General features: G+C 37.7%; 1 protein-coding gene across 1 annotated transcript; it reads left to right on the top strand.

The window, feature by feature from the left end:
• The first annotated feature begins 2,141 nt into the window (after positions 1–2,141).
• On the top strand, positions 2,142–22,051 carry PNPT1 (polyribonucleotide nucleotidyltransferase 1). The gene is made up of 29 exons (XM_055815924.1): positions 2,142–2,333; positions 2,978–3,038; positions 3,344–3,418; positions 4,232–4,337; positions 5,314–5,363; positions 5,848–5,911; positions 6,000–6,047; positions 6,752–6,865; positions 7,111–7,297; positions 7,829–7,880; positions 8,489–8,546; positions 8,696–8,792; positions 8,889–8,991; positions 10,243–10,313; positions 10,946–10,982; positions 11,764–11,830; positions 11,937–12,026; positions 12,910–12,963; positions 13,069–13,175; positions 13,871–13,942; positions 14,040–14,103; positions 15,718–15,801; positions 16,289–16,372; positions 18,388–18,494; positions 18,593–18,648; positions 19,173–19,251; positions 19,684–19,731; positions 20,108–20,266; positions 21,051–22,051. The coding sequence occupies exons 1-28, from the start codon at positions 2,173–2,175 to the stop codon at positions 20,261–20,263; spliced, it is 2,352 nt and encodes a 783-aa protein (XP_055671899.1). The 5' UTR covers positions 2,142–2,172; the 3' UTR covers positions 20,264–20,266; positions 21,051–22,051.
• The last annotated feature ends 2,684 nt before the right edge of the window (positions 22,052–24,735 follow it).

Genomic DNA, 24,735 nt, shown 5'->3' with positions numbered 1-24,735 from the left:
TGTTAGAAACACCTTTGCTTCTAGATCACTTCTAGGTCATCCTTACATGTTCCTCTGCACCTTTGTTATGCTTCTTTCTAAAATCTGCAGCATCAGTCTGTTCAGCCTTAACATATATATATCACTTTTTTCATTCTCCATGAATTCTCTCCTCCTGCTGTTCCCTCTCTGCTTGTCACTTGTATGTAATTCTCTGGTTTAAGTATGTTGGCTTCACCAATTGAATTTACACATTAAAAAGCCCTAAGCGTCTTCTGTTAAGCACAGAAAGTGGTTACGATTTGTGTTGCTCATGTCTTTTGCATGATATGAATGCTTCTAACCACTTCTTTATCACTCTTACAAAGTCAAATAATTTTTATAACAGTATAGAGCTCTGAATGGTTATTTGCCATAAGCTAGAGAATAGCAATTTTAATGAGTAATAATGACATAAAAAACTTTCCGAACAATCATCTGTTTGTTTGCTGCAAAGCAAATGGGAAATCAGGCAAACATGGTGAACATTTTTGATTTGCCACCTGATATATTTTTGTACCAAATAAAACTGCACCAATGAATTCTGAATCTGGATAAAGTTAACTGTACTTTTGCCCAGGCCAAATCCTAAGTTTCTGGATCACTCATCTTATTTCTTTCTTCTGTGTCTTGCCAAAAAGATAAGAAATGTGTTGGCACAGAAGGAAAATTATTACTTGGACTGTTCTCCCAGCCAATGAATCTGTTTTCTATAAATGCTCTAACAGAAAAATCCAGTTAACTAAACAGAAAAGATTAGTGAACAAGCAATACCAAAATAGCATTAGAAACAAACTAGTAGTAAATGGCATTATTTTCTTTATTATATCTCCCAAATTTAAATTGTTAACTCCAGATGACAGATCAGTTTGAGATGAAGTTTGACTGTTTCTATTAACTGAATCCTGCAAGAATCTCACTGTTGGGGTGATCAGGTCTCCATGATCACATTACTGTCCATTCATGCTCACAGACATAAATAATAATGAAGTAATTACTAATTCTTTTGCATTATGTAACTGAGTAATAATCTGAGGAATAATTAACGTGAGAAGATAAACACTGTCCCATAAGTGTAACATTCTGTTGCACTCTAAGCATGTTACAGCACAACAAATATTTTAACTGGCAAGCCTTTGTGATAAGCAGTAACAACTGTTGTAAGCCTCCTCTTACTTGGAAAACTATTTTGACATTCCTGGCTTAAAGGAGTGCTAAGGATCACTATTCTTGCCTTATTGAGGAGAAATGCGAGGAATGGCATGACGGAACAGCCCCTTCAGTGACTTGAGATGAGCATGACCTTGAAGTTCGGTGCTAATTTCTTGACTCCGTTGCCATGCTCCAATTGCCAGACCCTGCTATGGGATCTACGGTTAATACAACTTTAAGGTTAATTACTAAAAAGATTCAGGGGGTTAATTACAATTCTTTGTTTTGAAATGGGAGGTGGGGTGGTGGATGTGTTATAGTTTTGAAAACAAAAAGCACAGAACGAGGTGTTTTGGGGGAATGAATTCCAAATACACGTATTTTTCCTCTCACGTGAGTTTAAGCTGGCACTGAGCATTCAGCCAGGCTCCTAAAGGAAGGGCCCCGAATATTTACCTGGACACCTTTCCCGCACCAGGCCTGGCGGCGGCGCACGCTCCGGCTGCTGGGCCTAGGGCCGCCGGACAGGGCCTCACGGGCGCCAAAGCCGCGGTGTCTCCTGAGGCGCCAATGGCGGGAACGAGGCGGCAGCACTGCTGCAGGTGCCCCCTCCCTCAGCCTGGGCCCCCAGACAGTAGTCGGGGGGTGTCCCCCCAGATTGTAGTCGGAGCTGGCTCTAAAGCCGTTCCATAGCCAGGGGCCGCCACGGAGCTTTTTCTGCCACTTTTTACCTCAGATTTCTCAGCAGGGCCCCGCTGAACACCGCGGAGACACCGCCTTCGCGCGCTCTGCCCCGCCTGACCCTCCTCAGCCGCCGTAAGCCGGCGGGACTCAGCCAGAGGGCGCAGGGACGCGCTCGCGCCGAGGAATCGAAACGAAACCACCGGTACGAAAACCAATCCGCTTCGAGCTTACTGAGCGGAAGCCCGCCCCCCGCCGCTTCCCAGAGCCAATCGGGGGGCAGCATGCCTTAGGGGTTGCCCCTTCCTCCCCACCGGCGCCATGGCCGCCACCACGAGCTGTCGCCGCGTCGCCCTCGGCGGTTTGGCTGTTGGCGGCGGGGCCGCGGCGCGATGGCGGCGGCTACTGGTGCCGGACGGCTGCGTGCGGCGGCTGCCGGGGCCCGGGCCCTGCCGCACCGTGACGGTGGATGTGGGGGACAGGTGAGGGGCACCCCGCGCTCTGAGGAGCGGCGGGGTGGCGTTAGGCTGCGCCTTGTTACCGGGGCTGCGGAGCGGCTGTCGGTCCGGGGGACTCGGTGAAGAGAGCTGTCCGGGGCGCGCGGGGCAACAAACGTGAGGAGAAGTTGCCGCTGACGTCGCTGCGTGCTGTCCCTCTTTCGCAGCGGGTGAACAGCAGGTGTCTGGGAGGGAGAATGTTCTGCAGCTGTGGCGGGAAAAGGTGTTTTGCGGGCGTACAAGCGGCTCCCCGGTTTTGTGAGGGCACAGCAGGTGTGCGCTTGCTTTTTCTGTTGGCAAGACTAAAACCCAGCTTGAACAAGTGGTGGATTCATTTTCCAGTGTGCGCGGAGTGTTTTGTCTCTGTTACTTCAGGTGACATCCAGTGTGGCTGCAAGTCTTCATTCGAGGTGGAAAAGGCAGGACATTTGAGGCAAAAGCACGTTAAAGTTAAGGGTATTTGGTGGCTTTTGGTCAAAGCCTTTCAATTCCCATATGCCATGAGGGGTTTTTTGTCTAATACGAGGTGTAGTTTACATTCTGTACAGTTGATGCTGTCGATGAATGCAGACGTTACTGGAAAATTTACTTGACTTCAGCATGAGTAATAGATTATTTCTTTCTGATAGAAAGATGGAACTGTCTTCTGGAAAGCTTGCGAGGTTTGCTGACGGATCTGCCGTTGTTCAGGTGAAAAAAAATTATTTGCACAACTTGAAAATTTCTGTATCTGCACTCATTGTTGCGACATCAGAGCCTTTTAAAAGAATATAGAGCCTCAGGTGGCAATTTAATCCCTAATGAATGTATAGCTGTGTTTTGTAGGAAAAAAAGTTTTATTTAAAAGAAAAAATGTAATGGTGTGAAGCATAGATTTATGTGGTGGTTTCCTTCAAAGAATATTCCAGAGTTCTAGTTTCTGCATAAGTTTAAGACTTAAGACAATATTTTGTTTGCAGGTAACTTCAATTTTTTTTTTTTTTGTCTTAATCCAGCTAGGTGACACAGCTGTAATGGTCACAGCAGTCAGTAAAACTAAGCCTTCTGCATCTCAGTTTATGCCATTAGTGGTAAGTGCTAATGACAGAATTAGTTTTGTCATAATCAGGGGTAGCCTTAGCTGTAGTAATCGTTAAATGGTAGAGTTCAAGATGCTGGGTGGATATAGCAGACCACAGACCCTGAACTTCAGAACAGCAGTATATGATAAGATGACGAGACCTGTGGATGAGGCGTTAGCACTGGATGTTATCTACCTTGACTTCAGCAAGGCTTTCCACAAAAGCTGTGTGAACGTTGTCCACCACAGCATCCACATTCAGGCAGTGTATTTTAGATGTGGGGAAAACTGGTTGGGTTATGAGTCTCAAAAGGCTGTGATTATTAAGCTTTAACTTCAAGCTGAATGACAGTGAGCTCTTCAGGGGTCTATCCTGGAACACAGCCTGTTTCATACTTGTAGCAGTGACCTGGAATTCCTGCTCATCCAGTTTGCAGATGACACCACACTGCAGGGGTGCAGATGGCCTACTCAGAAGCAGGGCTGCTGTCTGGAGGGACCAGGGGCAGGAGGAATGGGCTGACGGGAATGTTACGAAATTCTGTAAGGCCGAACAAAGCCCTGAACTTGGGGTGCATTAGTGCCCTGCAATAGTTCAGGCTGGGGCTGACTGATGGGGCAGTCCATATATGCCACAGAACGGAGGGGCCATTTGGGCATCAAGACAGCCTTGAATAATGTCATCTGAATTCAGACTTGACCCTGCTCTGAGCAGGGGATTGGATTATAGACTTTGGAGGTGTCCCTTCTAGCCTGAATGATTCTGTGGCTCTAAAATTAAGTAAACTGTTGTGTTAAGGAATCATTGTTTTGTTTTTAAAAGGTTGACTACCGTCAGAAAGCTGCTGCAGCAGGAAGAATTCCTACAAACTATTTAAGAAGAGAACTTGGTTCCACTGATAAAGAAATTCTTACAAGCAGAGTAATAGGTAGACTGAAATATTCTATTTACAATGTCTTTTAAATATGTTGTAATATCCTCATGAATGTTTGAAAATACGGTAATTTATAACTGCGGTTTGCAGAGTTGATTGTTTTCTTTTGACATTACCGCAGAAACAGACTTGTAGTTTCTTGCTTATTGGTACTGATTTTTAAAATGATACATCAACTGGGGCTGTGTGCCTATTCCTTTATATATAAGCCTGGATTCCAAGAAATCTTGTCACCTCTGTTCATATCAAGCTCTCATGCTAACTTCAGAGATGTTACCTCTGCAGCTGGACGTTTCTCTGAACAAGTGGAGGAGACAACCAAACTAAACTGAAATACAGAGAGGCAGACTTACTGATTGATAGATACTCACTCTCTCCCTCTTGGTCCTGCTTGAAAAGTGATCTCCATTTATGAATAAGATAATGCCTTGAAAGTCAACATTTATACAAAACTGATGTCAGATACATCAGCATCTGAAGACTGTGATGAAAAGAATTAGGAGAGGGAATAGCCTATAAGGCCTAGGCTGTTACGCAGTCCTGTGCACTTTGGACTGAAATAAGTAGGAAATCTGCATTGTGGACATAATGCAATATTGAGAACATGTATGCTTTTGTTGCTTTAATTTTTTGGAGGACTGTGTCTTTTCATTGAAGATATTTTTGGTCAAATACTATTTAATAGATTATTTGAATCCTAAAGCACAGAAGACTTCTTCAGTGTTTTTACCTTGTGTTACCTGACAGTGGGTATGCTCACTCAAATAACTCTTACTTCACTCTGAGTGCTATTGACATTTTAGAATTGATTGTCATGCTAAATTTACTTCTGAGTCCTCTGCCTTTTTTGTTTGTTTGGGTCTTCCATGTAAACCATTTTATGGTTTTTGTGGGGTTATTACACAAGACAAACTGAATGCTAACTACTGGAAGCTGAATACTTCTTAGACTTTGAATATTTTTTTTCCAGATCGGTCAATCAGACCACTCTTCCCAGTGGGCTACTTTTACGATACACAGGTAGGTCATGCTTGCTGTCCCTAACTATAGCTACCTTCAGAATGGAAAACTTGGGTATATCAATTGAAAATTTCATGTGATGTAGGCACTGTTTTAAGATAAACAATTTTCATTATCTTCCAGGAGGGGTTTAAACTTTGAAAAACAGTCTAATATTCTAATGCTGCTTTGTAGTTTGTCATCTCCTTGCCTTAAATTACTTTTCTTCCATGCTAGTTTCCAAATTCTATTGTAGAGGTACAGGAACAAAATTCAGATATCCTCTGTACAATAGAGGAAAGAAAGGCTAATAGTATATGTTATATATGATATGATACTCTACACTCTGTGAGCTTTCTAGTTTAAATACCTGAACAAATTTTCATTTGCAGTATAGACATGTACAAATACATAGAATGTTTTGTTATGTTGTCCTTACGTTTGTAGTGACAGCTAATAAAAATGTATACATCAAAATTATTCATTGTCTTTTATCTTATGCCAGATCCTTTGTAATCTTTTAGCAGTAGATGGTGTCAATGACCCTGATGTTCTGGCAATTAATGGAGGTAAGATGACCGATAAAAACTACTGCTTATGTGTGATTTAATGCGATCCATTTTTTTTCTAACACAGATTTTTATCTCCTCATTCTAGCTTCTGCAGCACTTGCATTATCTGATATCCCATGGAATGGTCCTATTGGTAAGTAAATATTTTCAAGTGACGGATGATTTGAGTAATGGAAGACTTAGACCACAGTTCATGCTTTTTTAACAAGAGCCTGAATCTAAAATCCACTGTCTTTTATTTCAAGTACTGAATGGAATTTTACAATCGATAGGATTGTTGCACTTCAAAGCATTATTTTTTCCTGGACTAAATATACTTTGGAAGGATTTATAATCCAGAAGTAGTATGGTGTAGAGACCAGTAACTTAATTTTTTCTTTAGAGAAACTTGGGTCTTGAAAAGCGTTGTTCAGAAAATAGCCAGATAAGAATACTTTTTCTCCAGGAACTCAGGAAGAGCTTTATTCCATTGTGACTATTTTGGGGAAAGAGAAGCCAAGATCTAGCCCAGAACAAATACTCAGCTGTATTTTTCCTTTCACCTGCCTTTTTTTCTAGAAAATATGTGCTCAAATGACTAAAAAACCCCAACCAGTAGACTTACAGCCTTGTGTATAATGCTACGTAGCTTTATATACCCTGCCCTGTAACACTACCCAAAAGAAATTCAAGAAGAGCTAATTTTGCGTTACAGATTTTTCCTTAATATATAGCTAATGTGCTAATATTTTTAAAAATCCATAGCTTTAATTACTGGTTTTACGTGTATAATTTTCAAAGTAAAATGATACTTTAAAGAACTTCTTATTATAATAATTCTCTGGAGTTTCTTTGTAGGTGCAGTAAGGGTAGGACTGGTTGATGGAGAAACTGTCATCAATCCAACTCGAAAACAGATGTCTTCTAGTACTTTAAATTTAGTTGTTGCTGGAGCTCAGCAAAATCAAGTTGGTAAGTAGGTTAGTAGTATCTGTTGAGTGTTTGAAAATCAACTAGGTGCCTCTGCAGATATTTTCCTAATCTTTGAAACTTGTATTTTCACACAGGAATAAACAACAATGCGTTAGGTAACTTTTGTTAGGTAAATTTAGTTATATGTATGCAGTTTAATATTATTCTGTATTTCCTCAGCTGAATTAGATTGCTATTGAACAATAAAATAGTAATTTACTTAATTTTTAACTTTTCTTTGATAGTTATGTTGGAAGCAACTGCCGAGAATATATTGCAACAAGACTTCTGTCATGCCATCAAAGTAGGGGTGAAGCATACCCAGCAGATAATCCAGGGAATTCAACAACTAGTGAAAGAACGGGGTGTTGTCAAGAGAACTGTTCAGAAGTTATTTCTTGCTCCTGAAGAGATTGTGGAATGTGCAAATAAGTAAGTTCAGATCAAATAATGTTGATCTAAATTCTGTTAAATGACTCAAAATGCTTATTTAACAATTATTTTAATTTGATGAGCTCTAGGCAGGTAGTTTGGGGGTTTTGTTTAACAAAAGAGCATGTTTTGAATGGTCAGATTCAAAATGCATTAGTTGCTGCGTTTTCCGTAGAAACTTAGGAATATGGCCTTCAACTCTCCTGTTTTATACTTGGTAAGAAAAACAGGGCAAAACAAATACTGTGAAAAACCCAGTGAAGACAGTGTAATTTAATATGCCATTCTCGTGGCGTGGTGACAAGAGGAGTCAGGATGTTAGCGTGTATGAGCCTTGCTGTGGAAGTGATAACTCGTTTCAGAGAGGTGGCAGGAGGACAGGCAGGCAGGACAGACAGCTGGAGCTAGTAATGTTTATAAAATGTCAGTCTGGTGCTTTCATACTGCTGATGAAAACAAACATTTAGTCCTCAAAATAAACAAGCAGGTTTTAAGCTCTGTTTTAAAAAATGCTTTCTTTTCTTCCAAAAGACTTGCTTCTAACAAGATCTATGCGGTGTTCACAGATTCTAGCCATGATAAAGTAAGTAATCACTTCAAACATGATTATTTTTTAATTAATATAATCATGAAACTGTAGTAAGATTTAGTTCTTTCTCCTATTGTTAATGAAAACTCTTCTCTTTCTCGGCATATATTTGCAATCGTAATAATAAATTACTCTGTAAATTCTTACCTACCAGAATATTTGTTTCCAGTACATTGAGATGGAGACTCCTCTTCCAAGGAGTCACAATTGAAAAGAATGAGGGGCAACAGCCACTAATTACTCCTGGGGAGATTCCGTTTGGACACAAGAGGAAAATTCTTCACAATGAGACAATCAACCATTGGAATCATCTCCCCAGGGAAGCAGTGGATTCCCCAGCATTGGGCATCTTTAAGATTCAGCTGGACAGGATGCTGGGCCATCTTTAGACAGTGCTTTTGTCAGAAGGGTTTCGACTAGATAACCCTCGAGGTCCCTTCCACTCTGGTATTCTATGATAATGGATCTTTGAATTTGTGTGACAGTCCTGTTGCTTATTGCTTGAGTTTTACAGAATTTTAAAACAAAGAGAAACCTGACAATCCAAACCTCTTTTGTTACTCTGCCCTGGAGACTAACTAGTTGCAAATCCTGTGTTCTAGATTTCTAGAGATGAAGCAATTAACAAAATACGGCTTGAAACAGAAGAACAGTTGAAAGGTATTTCTGTTTTCTTAATATGTAGAGAATGCTTGAATGGAGCAGCACTACTTAGCGTGCTCTTTGTTGGTCAAGCTATTTTAGTAAAAGTTCTACAAAATCAATTTTCCAACTTCAGATGCATTATTATTTTATTTTTTTATACCCAGAAAAATTTCCAGAGGCTGAGCCTTTTGAAATCATGGAATCTTTCAATGTGGTTTCAAAGGATATTTTTAGAAATCTTGCTCTGAATGAATATAGAAGGTAAATATATCAAACTCCTACTGAATAATATTTCTGTCAACTTCTAATCCAACGCTGTAGTTCCATTGATCTCATAATTTCTGCTTGTAACTTTAGGTGTGATGGGAGAGATTTGACTTCGCTCAGAGATATTAAATGTGAAGTGAACATGTTTAAAATGCTTCATGGATCAGCCTTATTTCAGAGAGGTCAAACACAGGTAGTGTCTATAAACATTAGAAATTATAAATTAATTTATTAAAAGCTGGAAGTTTTGTATATTTCATTTAAATGTATAGTTTCATTTTTCTTCACATTCAAATAGTAATAACTAGAAAACAGCTTAGATTTAATCTAAATACATCAAAGTCTGTTAAGACAATAGATAAAGCTTGGCTCCTTGCTATGTTAACAGCACAGATATTAGGATAAAATTCTAAGTGTATGTGCCCGGGAAGAGTCTGGTAAATATTACTGCATCATCAGACCTTCTGAAGAATGTCTGGTAACCAAAGCTAGAAGCCGTAAGGCTTCCCCTTGTTCAGTTCAGGTTGGCACATTTGGGGCATTTTTGGTTGGTTGGGTTTTGTCTTGGGGGCAGGTTGTTTGAGAAGAAAGCTTTACAATTCAGGATGGCTTAAAGTAAAATTGCTTGTTAATAAAGTAAGTCCAAATTCATCTCTCTGTCATCCTTCTATGTAGACTTTTATGTTAAAGATATGTGTTGAAAGAAAAGCATTTCATGTAAAATACAGTCCTCTTCATTTTTAGAAAAATGGGTGACTCATTTAATGGGTATGTAGAGCAATGCTAAATTATGCGTGTCTTGAGAAGTCTTTTTAAAAGAAACTTAATATGTAACCTGGAATAAATAGGGAAATTGTACCCCCAAAAAAATCACATTAATGAGAATTTTTTCTCTTCTTTGCTACAAGTGTCAGGTGTGTTGGGTGGATTGAATTAAGACTTTATGCAAGATTTGGTCTCCTGTATTTTCACAGCTGATTTTCCTAGAAGACTGTCAGCTATTGATCTGACTTATTACAGGGTACATGGGTTGTTGCAAAGAGTGATTTACTCCTCAGTGTTGTTCCCTCTTAACCACTGAAAATAATACAAGCTGCAGGTTCATGTGATAAACAGGCTTGTTCTTTTGCACAACATTGTGGCTGCATCTAGCCCTGGCTCTTAAATGAAGCAGTTTGGTTTCTTGATGAACACGCTGTTCTATGCTTCTAACAGGTTAAGAAGCATTAGATGAGTATTTTTGAATGTGATCACTTGTAAGACCATATAATCTGTAAAGATTATGAATAAGTTTGTGCAATGAAGGGAAAAAAAAGAGTTTGCAGGAGTGATAGGTGATGGCATAATATTTGTTGCTGAAGTTGTTCTTTTAGATTCTTCATAAGCAGTAAATTGTGAAAGGTGGAAGTGTTTAACAGCAGTTTATTTACCCTCTTTATTTTAGGTTCTCTGTACAGTTACGTTTGACTCTATAGAATCAAGCGTAAAATCAGATCTTATCTCAACAGCAGTGAGGTATGTATATCTTTTTTGGTGTTTTCTCAGTAGTAATAAAAGAGGATGAGAGCACTTGGGCACATCTGATAAAAGTTCCTTGAACTTTGACATTCATTAGGACTGGAAAAATGTGTAAAGTTAAACTTTGAAGTGGTCTGTTTTCAAGAGACCTTGGCAATTGTTTTTTTGTTAATGTGACGTTAATTCCGTAGACATACATTTGAATTTGGAGAGTATTACAAGTAATGTCCAGTTTGGTTTTGAGAGGAAAAAAAAAAAGCGAATTACTCTTGTATCTGTAAAACCATTAAGTCTCTTTAAATAAAACAATTGATGAAAGTTGGCTCTCTCTGTTCCATGTATTTATCAGCATACTTGGAACTTGATAATTATTCTGCTCCTTTAATCTATTTCTCACAAGTTTAATGTTTGATGATTAATACATGAGTTTTTTTCTTTGTAGACTATGCTTTCTATTTGTTTACTATGTAGAAAAACCTTAGGAAGAATGTGGGTGATGAGTAATTCTATTGGTTTGTTGTTTTGGCTGGGTATATTTTTAAGCATAACTGAATATAATCTTCTGTATTACCTATTGTATGTAAGACTTGGTTGCTCTTTTGTGATACGGTCTTGTTTTTAATTAATAGTGGAATAAAAGATAAAAACTTCATGCTGCATTATGAGGTGAGTTTTGCTGTGTCAGTTTTCTGCATCCTTCACAGAAGGACTTAATGTTTTGCTTTTAAAGGTGAAATTGATCACTTCCCAGGATAAAACATTTTAGCTAATACACAGATAATTCGTAATTGTATAATTCGTATGTGAATTTATACTGCAGTTTATCAACAAGTGCTGTTTTCTTAAGAAAGCACAAGACAATTTGTAAATTGCCATTTTGTACAGCCTTTTTAATATCTTAACATTAGGTTAGCCCCTTAAGAATGGGTAATTACTGAAAGCAGCATTAACCTGCTCTATTATGTTTACTAAACTCTATTAATATGTTTAACTGACACGATACACCAGTAGTAAATAAGTGCTTTTACATCTTGGGTCTCTCTCAGCCTTTGAAACTTGCCCGCAGTATTTCATATACTGGCAACAGGCATATCTTGTTCCATTATCTGTATGACAGAAACAAGATTTCTGATACGTTGTTTGACAAGTTTAATTGGAGTAAGCTTGTTCATTGTTTCTCAACTACCTTGCAACTGCTTTATTCTCTTTTGTTCTGTGGAAGTAGAAATAAACACTACCTAAACTGGTCCTGGTTTGCAAACTAACTGATGCTAGTCATGTGGTGGTTTGATTTTTATTTATTTATTTGCTTATTTTATTATTATTTGGGTTTTACCTTGACATGCACCAAAGCTTCACATTTTTTTTCCTAAGTGTATGTTTTCAAATGGAAAAAAACCCACACACTAGTGAATTTTCTGTGTACGCTTTTTTTTTTACTTCATAGTTTCCACCTTATGCAACTAATGAGATTGGCAAAGTTACTGGTATGAACAGAAGAGAACTTGGACATGGTAAGTTCAGGCTAGAGAAGTCCTATGCTGTAAGTTTTAATATTTTATCTGATTATTTTTATTTATGGATTACTTGGTGTTGTGCTTGTTGGGTTTTTTTGAACAGGTGCACTGGCAGAAAGAGCTTTGAAACCAATTATTCCCCAGGATTTCCCATTCACAATACGAGTTACATCTGAAGTCTTAGAGTCAAATGGTATGATGATTTTTCTTATTTTGAACCTAGTGCTAGAGACTAAATTTGGTTCTTAAAAAAAGCTAGAGTTTGAAAAACTTGAGTTGTAGATATTTTAGGTAATAGATTTCATTTTTAATGTTCTTAATCTTGATAACTCTATTACCTGAAGTACTTAAAATAAAAATACATAGTCATGAACAATGGACCTTTCTTTCAGTTTCTATAACAGTACATAATCAGTATGAGATGTAAACATTTTGAATTTATTTTGAGTTTAATAAAATGGTGTTTGGGGGCATTTTTATGCTACAGAGTAAGGAAAATAAATTGGCATGTATTAAGACCTATTCTTCAGTGTTTAATCACAGCTGGTACCCTCACTGACTTAGAGGTAGCTTCTCCTGGCTGTCTGTATTTGTTCTTTCCCATCTGCCCAGTTTGGGAGAGAGCTATCCATTTCACCTTTCTGCAGATTTCCCTGTGTGGCAAGAAGCTCCCTGAGGTCCATCTCCTATTTCCTAGCACTGTAGTGAGATCAGGTAGCTGGGAAAAGGTGTTAGTGGAGAAAGGGATGGAGTCCTATTTGTGAGCTTCCTGTGAAGCCCACAGATTTCTTGTCTAGAATATCTGATATTAAACATAATGCTTGTTAAGCTTTTTTTGTATCAGTGTTATGAAAGATTCGAACTATATTACCCATTTCGTGTTAAAAATGCTTCTGCTAAAGAAAATTTCTTAATTGCAGTTATTTATTGTAGTATCTATGTTGCTGCACAGTATTTTCTAGCTAGCAGCAAGTTCAATTTCAGACTGTCACTAAAGAATATCACTTGCAAATTTTGTTTCAGGTATTTTTGACAAATGTTTAATACTTCTTTTTCCCTGTATTCTAACTCTGTAGGGTCCTCTTCAATGGCTTCTGCGTGTGGTGGAAGTTTGGCATTAATGGATGCAGGTACAAAATATGATGCTTATGAGAATAAACTACATATGATAATGTGTTACAGGATTTGAAAATGACCAGAGTTTTTAAAAATGTGGTTTTATTTACCACTATTAGGAGTTCCAGTATCAAGTGCAGTGGCAGGTGTAGCAATAGGTCTCATTACCAAATGCAGTCTGGAAAAAGGAGATATTGAGGACTATCGTTTGCTGACAGACATTCTGGTGAGTGTTTCTAGCATCATTGTTGTTGCTGCTTAATTCTGTAAAATATTCTCTACGGCCTTCTTTTCTAATGTTTTTACCCAGTTAATTCTGGAACATACGCTACTGAAAATATTGAGTAGTTTTATCTTTTGTGTTTTGTCTCCCAAATTCCTCCCTTATTTCAAAAAATCTCTATGAAATGTCCAGTCTAGTTTCTTCTCCTTTTTTTTTTTTTTTTTTTAGTTATTTTTTTAAGCTCTCATAAGGTCTCTCTTTCCAATGAATTTTGTCTTTTCTCTTGGGGGGAAAAAGACATAAGTCTTGAATACTTTAATTTACTGAAAAATACACTATATTGTATGGAGAATAAGCACTGGGCAAAGTTCCTCGTGGGCAGGGAGGGTGGCGATGCACATAGCCACGCTGCTGCTGCTTCTTCCTGTGGCAGCCACTGATTGTACAAGATCAACTGTAGATCTGTTGTTCAGAAACTAGTCCACAAAAGCTCTTAATTTCTAAAGAGAGATAGGAACAGTGTTAATCCTGAACAGCAAAATAAGGCTGAAGGAAAACATGTGGGTCTCAGAAGTAAATCCAAGTCTGCAGAACTACTTTGAGGGTTATTGAAACCTAGAATGTACTTTTAGTATAATAGGGACTTGGTGCTGGGATAAAGTTACTCCAACTTGCTTTCTTTCTGTCTATGCTGGTAGGGAATTGAAGATTACTATGGTGATATGGATTTTAAGATGGCGGGTACTAATAAAGGAATAACTGCCTTGCAGGTATTGTAACGCTAAATCTTCCTAAAGTGAAACTCTGAGAATGTATCTGAAAAAGCTTTCCTTGTGTATTAATGTCACTTAACTCTTCTCATATTAGGTTGATTTAAAACTGCCAGGAATACCAATAAAAATTGTAATGGAAGCAATTCAGCAAGCTACAGGTAGGTCCGTGTTTGTATTTGTACCCGTTTTATCATATTAAAAGATGAATTGTATTAAATTCTAAGTTCTATGAAACTAAATAATACATTACTAATTTTTTGTTCTCATTGTGGAAAAAAGCTGCTACCTTTGAAAAACTGGTCTGGTTTGGGTGTTGGCTGTTTCACATCAATATAGGAGTTTCATACAAAATAAATAGCTTTTTGTGTCAGAGGAGAGCATTCAATCTCCCAAAAGCCGGGCCCTTCCCACCACACTTAGATTTCATATTATTGTATGTAATGTCAGTGAAAGTGTCTGCTGTTCCTAGAGGTTACGTTTTATTAAAACAAAATAAAAAGTGTGATACTAATGTTCACCAGTTGAGCGCCATGGGTAACTTGTTTTGAAAAACTGCAATAAAATTAGTGGCATAGCAAAGGTGGAGCAGGGGGGAATTTGTACAAAAGAGCAACATCAGGGATGAGGAATGTATTATGAAATATTTACATTTATCTTGGATTTGACTGATAACAAGTACAATATTATTAAGCCACATCAGTTTATAATTTTTTTTCATATTTTATTCAAATCATACATGGGAAGTTGGGGGGGAAAAAAGGTATGCTCTTTGCTGTGCAGTAAATCAGTAGAAAGGGTTGTTAAAAATAAGCTCCAAACTAACTTTAAATAACTTCAGACCAATTTTTAAATGTCTCTTGAGCAGTGAGTTCTTAGAACTTAAGTTCTAAGTCTGTGTCATCTGAGGGAGTTCATGGTTAAGATCTAGCAGCTTGATATCCTATGAGTAACTGGTAGTAAAGGCTGAAGTGCAGCTTTGAGCACTGAAACTCTCGATTGCTTTTAACTGGTGAAAGCTGGGAGAGGGAGGAGCCATCTGTTGTTAGTGAAACATATGAAGGGTTTCCCTAACACCCAAGTGGATTAGCACTTGCATAAAAACATCCTATTACGTGACACTTTTTAAATCCAACAGAATAATCTTAAAAAAAAAGCAGAATATTTCTCATTTACCATAAATTCAGCTATGTTTACTATTGAAATTTACTACCTGTATTGATGTGTACAGCTAAAATATTCTTGAGCCATGTGAAAAAATGAAGCTACAAGCTTCAATAAGGATTTAACTAGTTAGAAGAGAAAATTTTCAACTTGCTTGTAATAGCAACATTTCAGTAAGAAAACGCTTATTAAAATGTGAAAACTAGTAATTTCTATTCAATGGTGTATCACTTCAAGCAGCTCAGCTGAAGTTCCAGGCCAGTGTGTCATAACTTAACTATCAAAGCTACACTTGGTTGCTCTTACCGGCACTCTGATTTATTTAAATACCTTGAAACTGTATGTGATGTTCTAGGCTGCATAAAATCAATAAATGTGCTGAAAGCACAAGTTTTGTATACAAAACAAATGTATACATACAGAGCAGAATGTTGTACTGCAACAACCATGTGCTATCTGACATGTATTAAGTTACTGCGATAAACTCTCAAGTTAGGCAGGAGGCAGATTTTATGAATATCTGTTCATAAAACATCTATTTCATAACTAAAACTGCATAAATTTATTTTAATCTTATATGAAACTTTTTTTTTCCTTCCTTCCCCCCCCAGCTGCGAAGAGGGAGATTTTACAAATTATGAACCAAACGCTGGCAAAACCCAGACCTAACAGAAAAGAAAGTGGACCAGTTGTAGGTAATGTTAGTTGTATATTGATGTGAATTCATATATTTTTATAATTACCTTTTTAACATCAAGGTGCTGCTTAAAACAGCTTTTTTTAGTGAATGTTTGTTATATGTTTCTGCCCCTGCCCCATGAAGTTATTTTTCCTTTAGGTATTTTGAGGTGAATTTTGGGGTTTTTTATTGTCATGTGGGGCAGCACTGTACTATTTCACTCTAAACCAGAAAACAGAATTAAACTGAAGTTATGTGACACTCACAAAATCTGAATGGATACAGATATCAATATTTTTATGGCTTAAGGTAATTTACACTCATCAGAGTACTTGTATTCTATGTTTTCATTTATTTCAATTCTTAAGTGTAATTACATCAATGTTCAGCAAATAATGAAGTAGCTATAGAAGATTAAAACCTAAATGAATTACTTATTTTATGTGATACCTTTCAAGATTATCTTATTTAGCATTTCAAAGTAGTTTTAAATGTTCTTTCAGAAACTATCCATGTTCCATTATCAAAAAGATTAAGATTCATTGGTCCTGGGGCCTATAATTTGAAAAAACTTCAAGCACAGACTGGTAAGACATTCTTGCTTCCTGTGATAATTTATCTTAGTGTGTTATTAGCTGCTTTTCTCTATGTGAATACTACTAGTGTGGAGTTTTAACTAGTTTTTGTAGATTTTGGTAGCACAGGTATTATTAGCACAGCTATTGTTGAATCTTAATGCTATCTTTATGCCCTTTCAAAACTGGAATTAGCCAAAAACTTCCAAAATTGTTCTGTAGACCACCTCCATAAAACTGGCGTTTGTGCTTCAGCAGCAACAACCCAATAAGTAGACAGGAAGAACTATTAAGAGAAAAGGGTATTCTTAATTTGAGCTTCATGCTGCAGACTGCAAAACAGTATTTGCCTTTGTTTTCAGACTTGCATGTTTAGCAGTTGCAGTGCTCAGTACAAACTGAGTCTGCAGTATCTTGGTAGGAGATGCACGTGTTCAGAAGAGCTAGGTGAAGCTCACTTCAGCTACGCTTGGTTGTGTAGATTCTCTCTGTAAAAGTGCTTGCAATTTGTTTTACAGCAGGAATTACCAGAATTTTGGTAAACATGTGATGGTGTTTTTCAGGGCTTACAGAAGAGGCCATTAAAGGTTCATCTAGGCCCAGACAGTGTTGATTGAAAGATGTGAGGTCTAGCAAGTCTAATCATGAATATGCCGAAGTGTAGACCAAATCTGTGCAGCTTCTCTTCCAATGAACTAAAGCCTCTTTTGTTGTGGTTAAGAGAGGGCATTGAGCTCTTCCCTACAGTGTACATCAACTGCTTTCCTGGAATTCCCTGAAGAGCTTGTATACACTAACATGCTGGCTTGTGTTAGACATCCAGCTTGCCTATCATGTTGCAGAAGTGACCTGTACTGGGGCTTAAACTGGTAGTGAGTAGTGTGACAAAAGTTTCCTGACCTTGTTGTATTTCATGGCATAAATTATTTGTTTGCACAGTGGTTTGTCCTGCCTGGCCTATAGCATGAAATGCAAAGTCAATGCCTTTGTTGCCACCATTACGTGAATAGGGCAATTGATTCTTTGGCTGAGGTCAATGCAGCCTGACAGGTTGCTTCAAATTAGGCCTATACCTTGATATTGTGGTTGCCCTCAGAAATGAATAAATGGAATTGGTGAAGTATTAAGTATTTCTGAGAGACTACACTATTAAAACCTTTTGTTCAAACCACTCAAACCAGTGAAATTAGACATTGCCCACCCTTACTGTGTCTCAGAGTGATGAAGGTAATGTTCAACGGATAGCTGTGGTAGCAGATGTGAATTTCTGCTTTGATATTAAGTACATCAGACTTGTTTTATGAGCACTTCTTTGTAAATGCAAATTCTTTTCTTTTATTGCTTAACACAGTAAATCTTTTTCACTTGTTTCCTACTTCTAGAAAGCTAAAAACTAAAAAAGGCTGGTATCTATAGAGTATTAAGTAGATGTTCTGCTTCAACTGCTTTGGTCTTGAAACTCTTAATGCCCTGATTAGTTTGATTAGTGCTTCTCAGGGGATTGGGATGGAGAAAATGGGGGAAAACAATCATACTTCCCTCTGGTTGCAAGCCTATGCAGTCTAGCCAGAAAACTAATGTAGAGGTATAAAGAATTTTACAGTGCAATCTTACTGTGTTCTGGCTTTGGAAGACTTTAATTTCCATCAGCTATTAATGAAAGCTGTAGTTTTATTAAAGATCTGTGAAGTTCATTCATAGAAGCTGAGATTCTTTCATAATACCAAAATTTTTTCAAGATTTTTTTTTTTCCTGCCATAAAAGGATTATTATAATAATATTGTGTTACTGTATGGAACACTAGTTTGTCCAGGTATTTGGCAAGTATACCTGTAATGTGGTTTCTGTTCAGTTGCACATAAAGCCGTCCAATGCCTCATCTGATGAAGATAATCTGAAATTATTAGGACTCTGAGATCTTAATGAGTCTGTAGAAAATAATTTTGCTCTTTGCAAGTCTTTACTGAATGTAACTTTTCTGCTTGCTGAAACAGTAGCAGTAAATCCTCTCAAATTCTATTCCTAAGGTGTAACTTTAAGTCAGCTGGATGAAGAGACATATTCTGTGTTTGCCCCCACGCCTAGTGCTATGCATGAAGCAAGAGAATTTATCCACGAAATCTGCAAAGATGATGTAAGCACAGGCTTTTGATGTTAGCTTTTCGGTTTCGTTTTGTGAGTTTACGTCTTACTGTTCACTTTGGTGTTTTTTTTTTTCCCCACCCCCTACAGCAAGAAGTTAACTTGGAATTTGGCGCAGTTTATACAGCTACAATAACTGAAATGAGGTATGAAAACTGCCCTGGAGTTTAAGTAGAATTTAGCTTATTTAATAGCTATATTCCTGGTAACTAAGTGTCAAGTAAAATAATTGATTTTTAAGGATGCAAGACTTATGCTGATGCCAATGTTTCAAAATAAGGCTGTTTATTTTTGCTGCTTGTTTAGTTATTGTAATGTCTCTAAGTTACAAAACCTAAGGTCTTTTTTAATCTTCATGTCTGAGAGAGATGGTAGGAATTTGCTTTTCACTTTTTGATCCAACATTTGTCTTGCAAAAATTACATGCACTTTTTGCATGGTGCTTATTACTGAAACACACTGTCCCGAAGTAAGTAACTTCCATCCACTTCCAACTAAGGAAAAATGAGTGGACATGTTATGGTTGATATAAGATTTTTCCAAAAGGGAGGAGTGAAATCTTGTTTATGAAAAGTTTACTAATGTTTGCTTTGGGGTCAATGTGCAGCATACAGTACCTACAGACTTCTACTAAAGTATTTTGAAATAATCATGCTGTTTTCTGTTGCAGAGATTCTGGAGTAATGGTAAAATTGTATCCAAACATGACTCCAGTGTTACTTCATAATTCACAACTTGATCAAAGAAAGGTAATACATGCTTAAACAGGTATAACTTAGATACTTTGTTTTTAATCAATTCTCAATAAACTTAGTTTGCATTAACTGTAACACACATACTGTTGTTTTATAGTCAATTTTCATGTTAAAAGCTGTGTTGGATTAGCAGCACCTTTCTGTTTAACCTCTGCTTGCCCTGTACTTAAAGATGCAAACAATCTAACTATATGCCTGCTACAAACCTACTGTTTATGCTTTTATGCATATCACAAAGTTCTTTAGATCTGCAGTACCCTTTTCTATGTAACATTTAGAAACCTGTTTTTCATACAGTAGTGTTGAGCCACTATGATTGTCTGAAGTTAGCATGAGGAATCCCTAAAGGAAGGAACTTATATAACTAACTTTATTAAATTAATTACACTGAAATAAACTTTTCTGAAGAATTTTTCTTTGTTCTAGATTAAGCATCCTAGTGCCCTGGGATTAGAAGTTGGACAAGAAATTCAGGTAGCTATTCTTTTTTAACTTAAAGTGCAAACAAACTGTTGCTCATATTTTAGAATTTGTGGGAATTTTTTGTGTTTATGAAGAAAATATTCTGCCATACCAGTTTCCCTTTCTGTGCTAGTTAAAGGTCTGATCATTTCAAATGCGATTTATTTAGTGTCATACTCTTGCTGTCTACACACCACATTAATTTGACAGACCAATATTGGCTAAACAGTGCCTATTGTTTCTGGCTTTTTTAGCATTGTACTGGGGGGGGGGGTGGGGCAGGGGGGAACAGACAACAAAAAACCCACAAAACACCACCTATTAAGGAAAAATGCTACTCCCAGCTCTTTAAGTTGGTCAGTCTTAAAATGATTTGTTTTCTTAACAGGTTAAATACTTTGGACGTGATCCAACTGATGGTAGAATGAGGCTTTCACGTAAAATTCTACAGTCACCAGCCACAACTGTTCTTAAAACCCTACCTGACAAAAACAGTGTTGTCCTGGGAGGTACTGTTCCACAGTCATCTACTTCATCCCAGTGACAAGTAAGACCATAGGAACAACTTAAGGGGACTCAGTACTGCATTTTCTTTACAACTATTGTAAAGAATTATATCAATATGTTGGTGGTTTTTTATACTGTACAGTTACCCTTCGGTGGTGGGTAAATAGTGCTTGCCAGTTATGTTGCAGCATGTTGTAAGTTAGCAAGTGCTCTTTCACATGCTGTGGTCGTAAAGAGCTTGATATTGTAAAATTGGTTCAAATGACTTGACAGTTTCAAGCATCTTAGACAGTCTGCTTTCTCCAGAACAAATTTATTTGTTAATCTACAACATCTATATAAGCATTCCCTCTTCTCTGTCGTGCCACTATTTTTTTTTAAAGGGGAGGGGGGGAAAAAAAAAAAGGCAGGGTAGGAGAAGAAAAAAAGAGAGCTGCTTTTTTTGAAAACTTTGAATCAATTAGTGGAGTCAATTACCCAGAGCTCTTCCCTAGAACTAGTTTCCCAGCATGTGTTTGCCTGTCAATAGACTTATGCCTAATCTTTTCCCAGAATGGTGTATACTTTTTTTTTTCCTTGGGAAGCTACTAGAACAGGAGGATGTCTGATAGTAAAATCAAGAGCAGTTACACAGTGAAATTGGCAAATGGAAATGCAACTCATCGATGATAACTTAAGGCAATCTGTGACAGTCTTCTAGGAATGATTCACAACACTAGAAGAGATTAAAATTCACTGAATAAATGTATGGTTTCTTAAGAAATGTTTTTGAATGTCATGCCTTGATAACTAGTTGGTTACGGAATATTCTCCATCTCTTTCAGGAAAAAAGCATGGTAGTTCATCAAAATACAAGTGACCTTTGCTAGAATCTGTTGATGTCTTCGCAATAATCTACAGATGGATGGTAGTGAACCATATTTTTAGAATGCTTAAAGGTGATGTGGAACTTGAAAGTCTTTGAATTGATTAAAAACTCTTAAAATAAAACCAGAAACAACCAATGCTCTTGTGTAGCAAGGGTGAGATGAGAATCTAAGAAAGTGGAATGGTATAGACGGAAAAGCAGATTAATTTCAGTGCTTAAGATTCTTCTCACTATCATGTCAAAATAAAAATGTAAAGATGAGAAGCCAGTATTTAACAATTATTTCCTAGAAGGAATTATCCTGTATACTTGCTTGAGTGGCACACTTGGCCAAAGTTTTACGGGCTTTTGAGTGTACAGGATCTTATGTTTTGCTCAACATTTCAGACTTCAGAGATACCACCTTTAACACGTTCAACACTTTTTTTAGATAAATACATTGATAACTGTCATAGGGTTCAGACTTGCTAAAATACCTGAGCAGAAGAGGGACAAAAAAAAGTACCTGGCTGAAACATCGTCATTTACTATCTGGGTTCATTAACACTGAATTTTAAAATATATAGATAAAAATAATTGTTTTGGCATAAACAATTGATGTGATAAATCTTCCCCCTAAGACAGCCTCATTAAGACTGTCAGAATTCCTCTATCGTTTACGTTCCATCAGTGGGTTCACTGGTTTGTTTTAGACTTCAAAACGTTTCCCAGAGGCTCGTGAGAACTACTTGTTTTTCTGCTGTGAGGTACAGACTAAAAATCAAAGAGGTGTCCCTTCTGATGTTCACCAATTTGTATGCAGACCTAATAAGAAAAGTGGCTTCCCACGTGATGGCAAGTGTGCTCTGAACCTCCTGAAAGCAAAAAAACAAAGCGCTGGGGAGAAGAAAAATGTGAATGTATGGTAAAAATTACTCTTTTTAAACTAAGTTAAAATATTAAAGAAGAAAGAAATGATATTAAAGAAGAAAGAAATGACTGGCCTGCTTCTTTCTAGCTGTCTGTCTTTCATCGTGTAAGATCGAAAAAGTTTTCCTTAGCAATGTTTTCTGCTTCTTTGAGGACTGTATTGTTATTTCTTAGTAAGAATTCTCATGTCCTTGCTTACTATGATTTAATTGACTGTTATCTCGTTCATTATGTATCCTGGACAGCTTAATGAAATTATCTAGGCAAATTATTTAGGCACTTGAAAAGTGCCTAAACACAAGCTGACATGTTTCCATTTCTCCTAACTGTTCTCAGAAACTGACAACCCACCACCACCAATCTAAGTGGTTTTCCAAGGTTTTGTTGTAGAATAATTTCTGTAGGGCTACTTTTTCTAGTAGAACAGATGCAGTAGGACTGGATGCTCTAGTTACAAAATACCATATAAAATACTAACTTTGGAGGTTTGTGGGGTTTTTTTGCTAGCACATTACCAGTAGGATGCTTGCATTAGAATCTGTGAAACTGATGATTTAGGAGCCAAAAGAATCCCATTCTTTCCTGTAAAGGTATTTTCTTGCTTACAGTAACAGAAGTATTAATGCTTTGTGTGATAGGTGGTCTTGATAAATCAACTCTTAAAGTGCGAGGCGGGTTTCTGTTAAATAATAAAGTAGGAAAAAGGTTGTATGTTCTTGTAGCAGAACCTGTATAATCAACCTGACTTTCTGCACTTATAACAAGTTTTAGGCCCTGTGGGAAGGGGTGGGGGAAAAAAAATACACTTGATAGCAGTCTGGGAGGAGCACAAACGAGCTGCTCTTACCTGAGGAGAGCAGCTCAATGGGAGCCAAGAATTGAGTAAATGTGTGGTACACAGAACATCCCTGGAGGGGAAGGCAGGCTGGCTTCAGATGTCCTGAGTTCACCCGAGAGCTGACAGTAGTGGCAGGTTGGACCCTGGCAGGAGGTACTTGACTCTCAGATGATACCAGCTGTGTCAGAGTGCAGCTAGGTTAATAGTGAGTGCTTGAGAGAGCAAGCTCAGCCCTGTTGTAGTAGCTGTTTCTTCACGTTTGAAATAGTGATTTTTGTCTCAACTGCCCTAGATAATTAGCTTCTGTAATGACCCATCTTAAATGCAGCCATTGAAAGGAATTGCTTTCGAAAGTGAAGCTGGGCATTTGCAGCATTACACCAGGTCAGGAGGGCTAGAAATGCATTTATTTGACAAAGCTGAAATTTTCAGAGGCAAAGCATCAGGAACTGGGGTATCTTTAAATGCCAACAATAAATATTAAAAGTGCTATAATAAAAGCATAAGAGCTGGCCTAATTGTACTACTGGGATTACATGCCAGAGGGAATGAATGATACGGTCTTTTAATTTCAGTCCAAGAAATATTAAGTGATTTAGGTATGAGTTGTCTGTCTCACTTCTGAAAACAACAAAAAAATTAAACTCCCTGCTGCTCCAAGTTGTGATACCTGATGACTTGCTCTGTCTGCAGCCTACCCTAACAAAATTCTATGTTTTGATGAAGAACAGAACTCTACCTTACAGCTAGATCTTGTCACTTTTGTGATAATGGGGAGGAGAGGTGAGCTACTGGCAGGTGCAACGTCACAATGAAAAAGTGCTGCTGTGCTTTCTCTGAACCTTGCAATGCAGAGATTCAAATGTATTGCTTTCCTGGTTTTGTATTTATGCTGGTTTTAAATTAGATATGTAAGAGCTGTTGGGGCAAGTCTTGCATATATTCTTCAGGCAAAGCTCCCCCGAGTTGATGTGCTTTTTTTAATTGGTATATATGACAAGATCATGCTGCAGTTTCTAGCATCCTAGGCTGCAAAGTCCTGGATGCTGTTCTGTGCAAAAAGGAGCCCCCTGTCTGAGTGAATGCAGTCTGGGTGTATTCTGGAGTGGCATTTTCCCATAGAGGTCATCAATTTCATGCCTGGAGAGGTCACAGATTGATTTCATAGCTTAGGCAGAAGAAACAGTTTTTCGTGGCAATTCTGGCTTGGGTATCTCCTATACTCCTGTAGCTGTTCACCATGGTAGATAAGAATTTACTCCGAGTCTTCTGCTGTGGTTTCTTGCTGTTCTGCATATTTGGAGAAGTAGTGCATTTAATCTTGAGTAGGAGAGGTCATACTTAATTTTATGCATCTGGTTTGAAGAGCTGAAGAGCGTGCGCAGGGAAGTCTCGCAGAGGGAAGAAAAGTTTGTGAATGGCAGATGTCCTGAAGCAGCAATATGCTGTGACCAATGGGTTTCGTGTTTCTTCTTGTTTATTTTTTTTTCTGCCTCAGTGAAAGCTTAGTAAAATATGCCCTATGTGTAAAACCTTGAGAGAATCAGGCCATGTAATGCAGACAAGGACACTAACGTGTAGCAGGGAAGGCTTGTGTGGAACTCAACTGTAAACTGCTTGATGTGAGACTCAAACCACAGCTGGTGAAACCACTAACATCATGTGGCCTTTTGTACAGTTAATGATATATTTATGTGTAACGATAAGATGCACGTATCTTAAAGTATGTTCCTGTAATGTATACAGCTAAAGACAGGTGTATATGACAGTTCTCAGAGGCGTATCTTACAGTAGCTGTCTTCTGCAAAGAAAAGTCATGGTTGTGCATCTTCAGTGGCCCCTGTTAAAAATTAAAATAAGGGTTTGATAGAGATTGAGCCCTAGTTCTGCAGAA

The sequence above is a fragment of the Falco peregrinus genome, chromosome 11 (assembly GCF_023634155.1).
Source record: "Falco peregrinus isolate bFalPer1 chromosome 11, bFalPer1.pri, whole genome shotgun sequence".
NCBI lineage: Eukaryota > Metazoa > Chordata > Aves > Falconiformes > Falconidae > Falco > Falco peregrinus.
The sequence above is the reverse complement of the archived record's forward strand: the minus strand, read 5'-3'. Positions and strand labels throughout refer to the sequence as shown.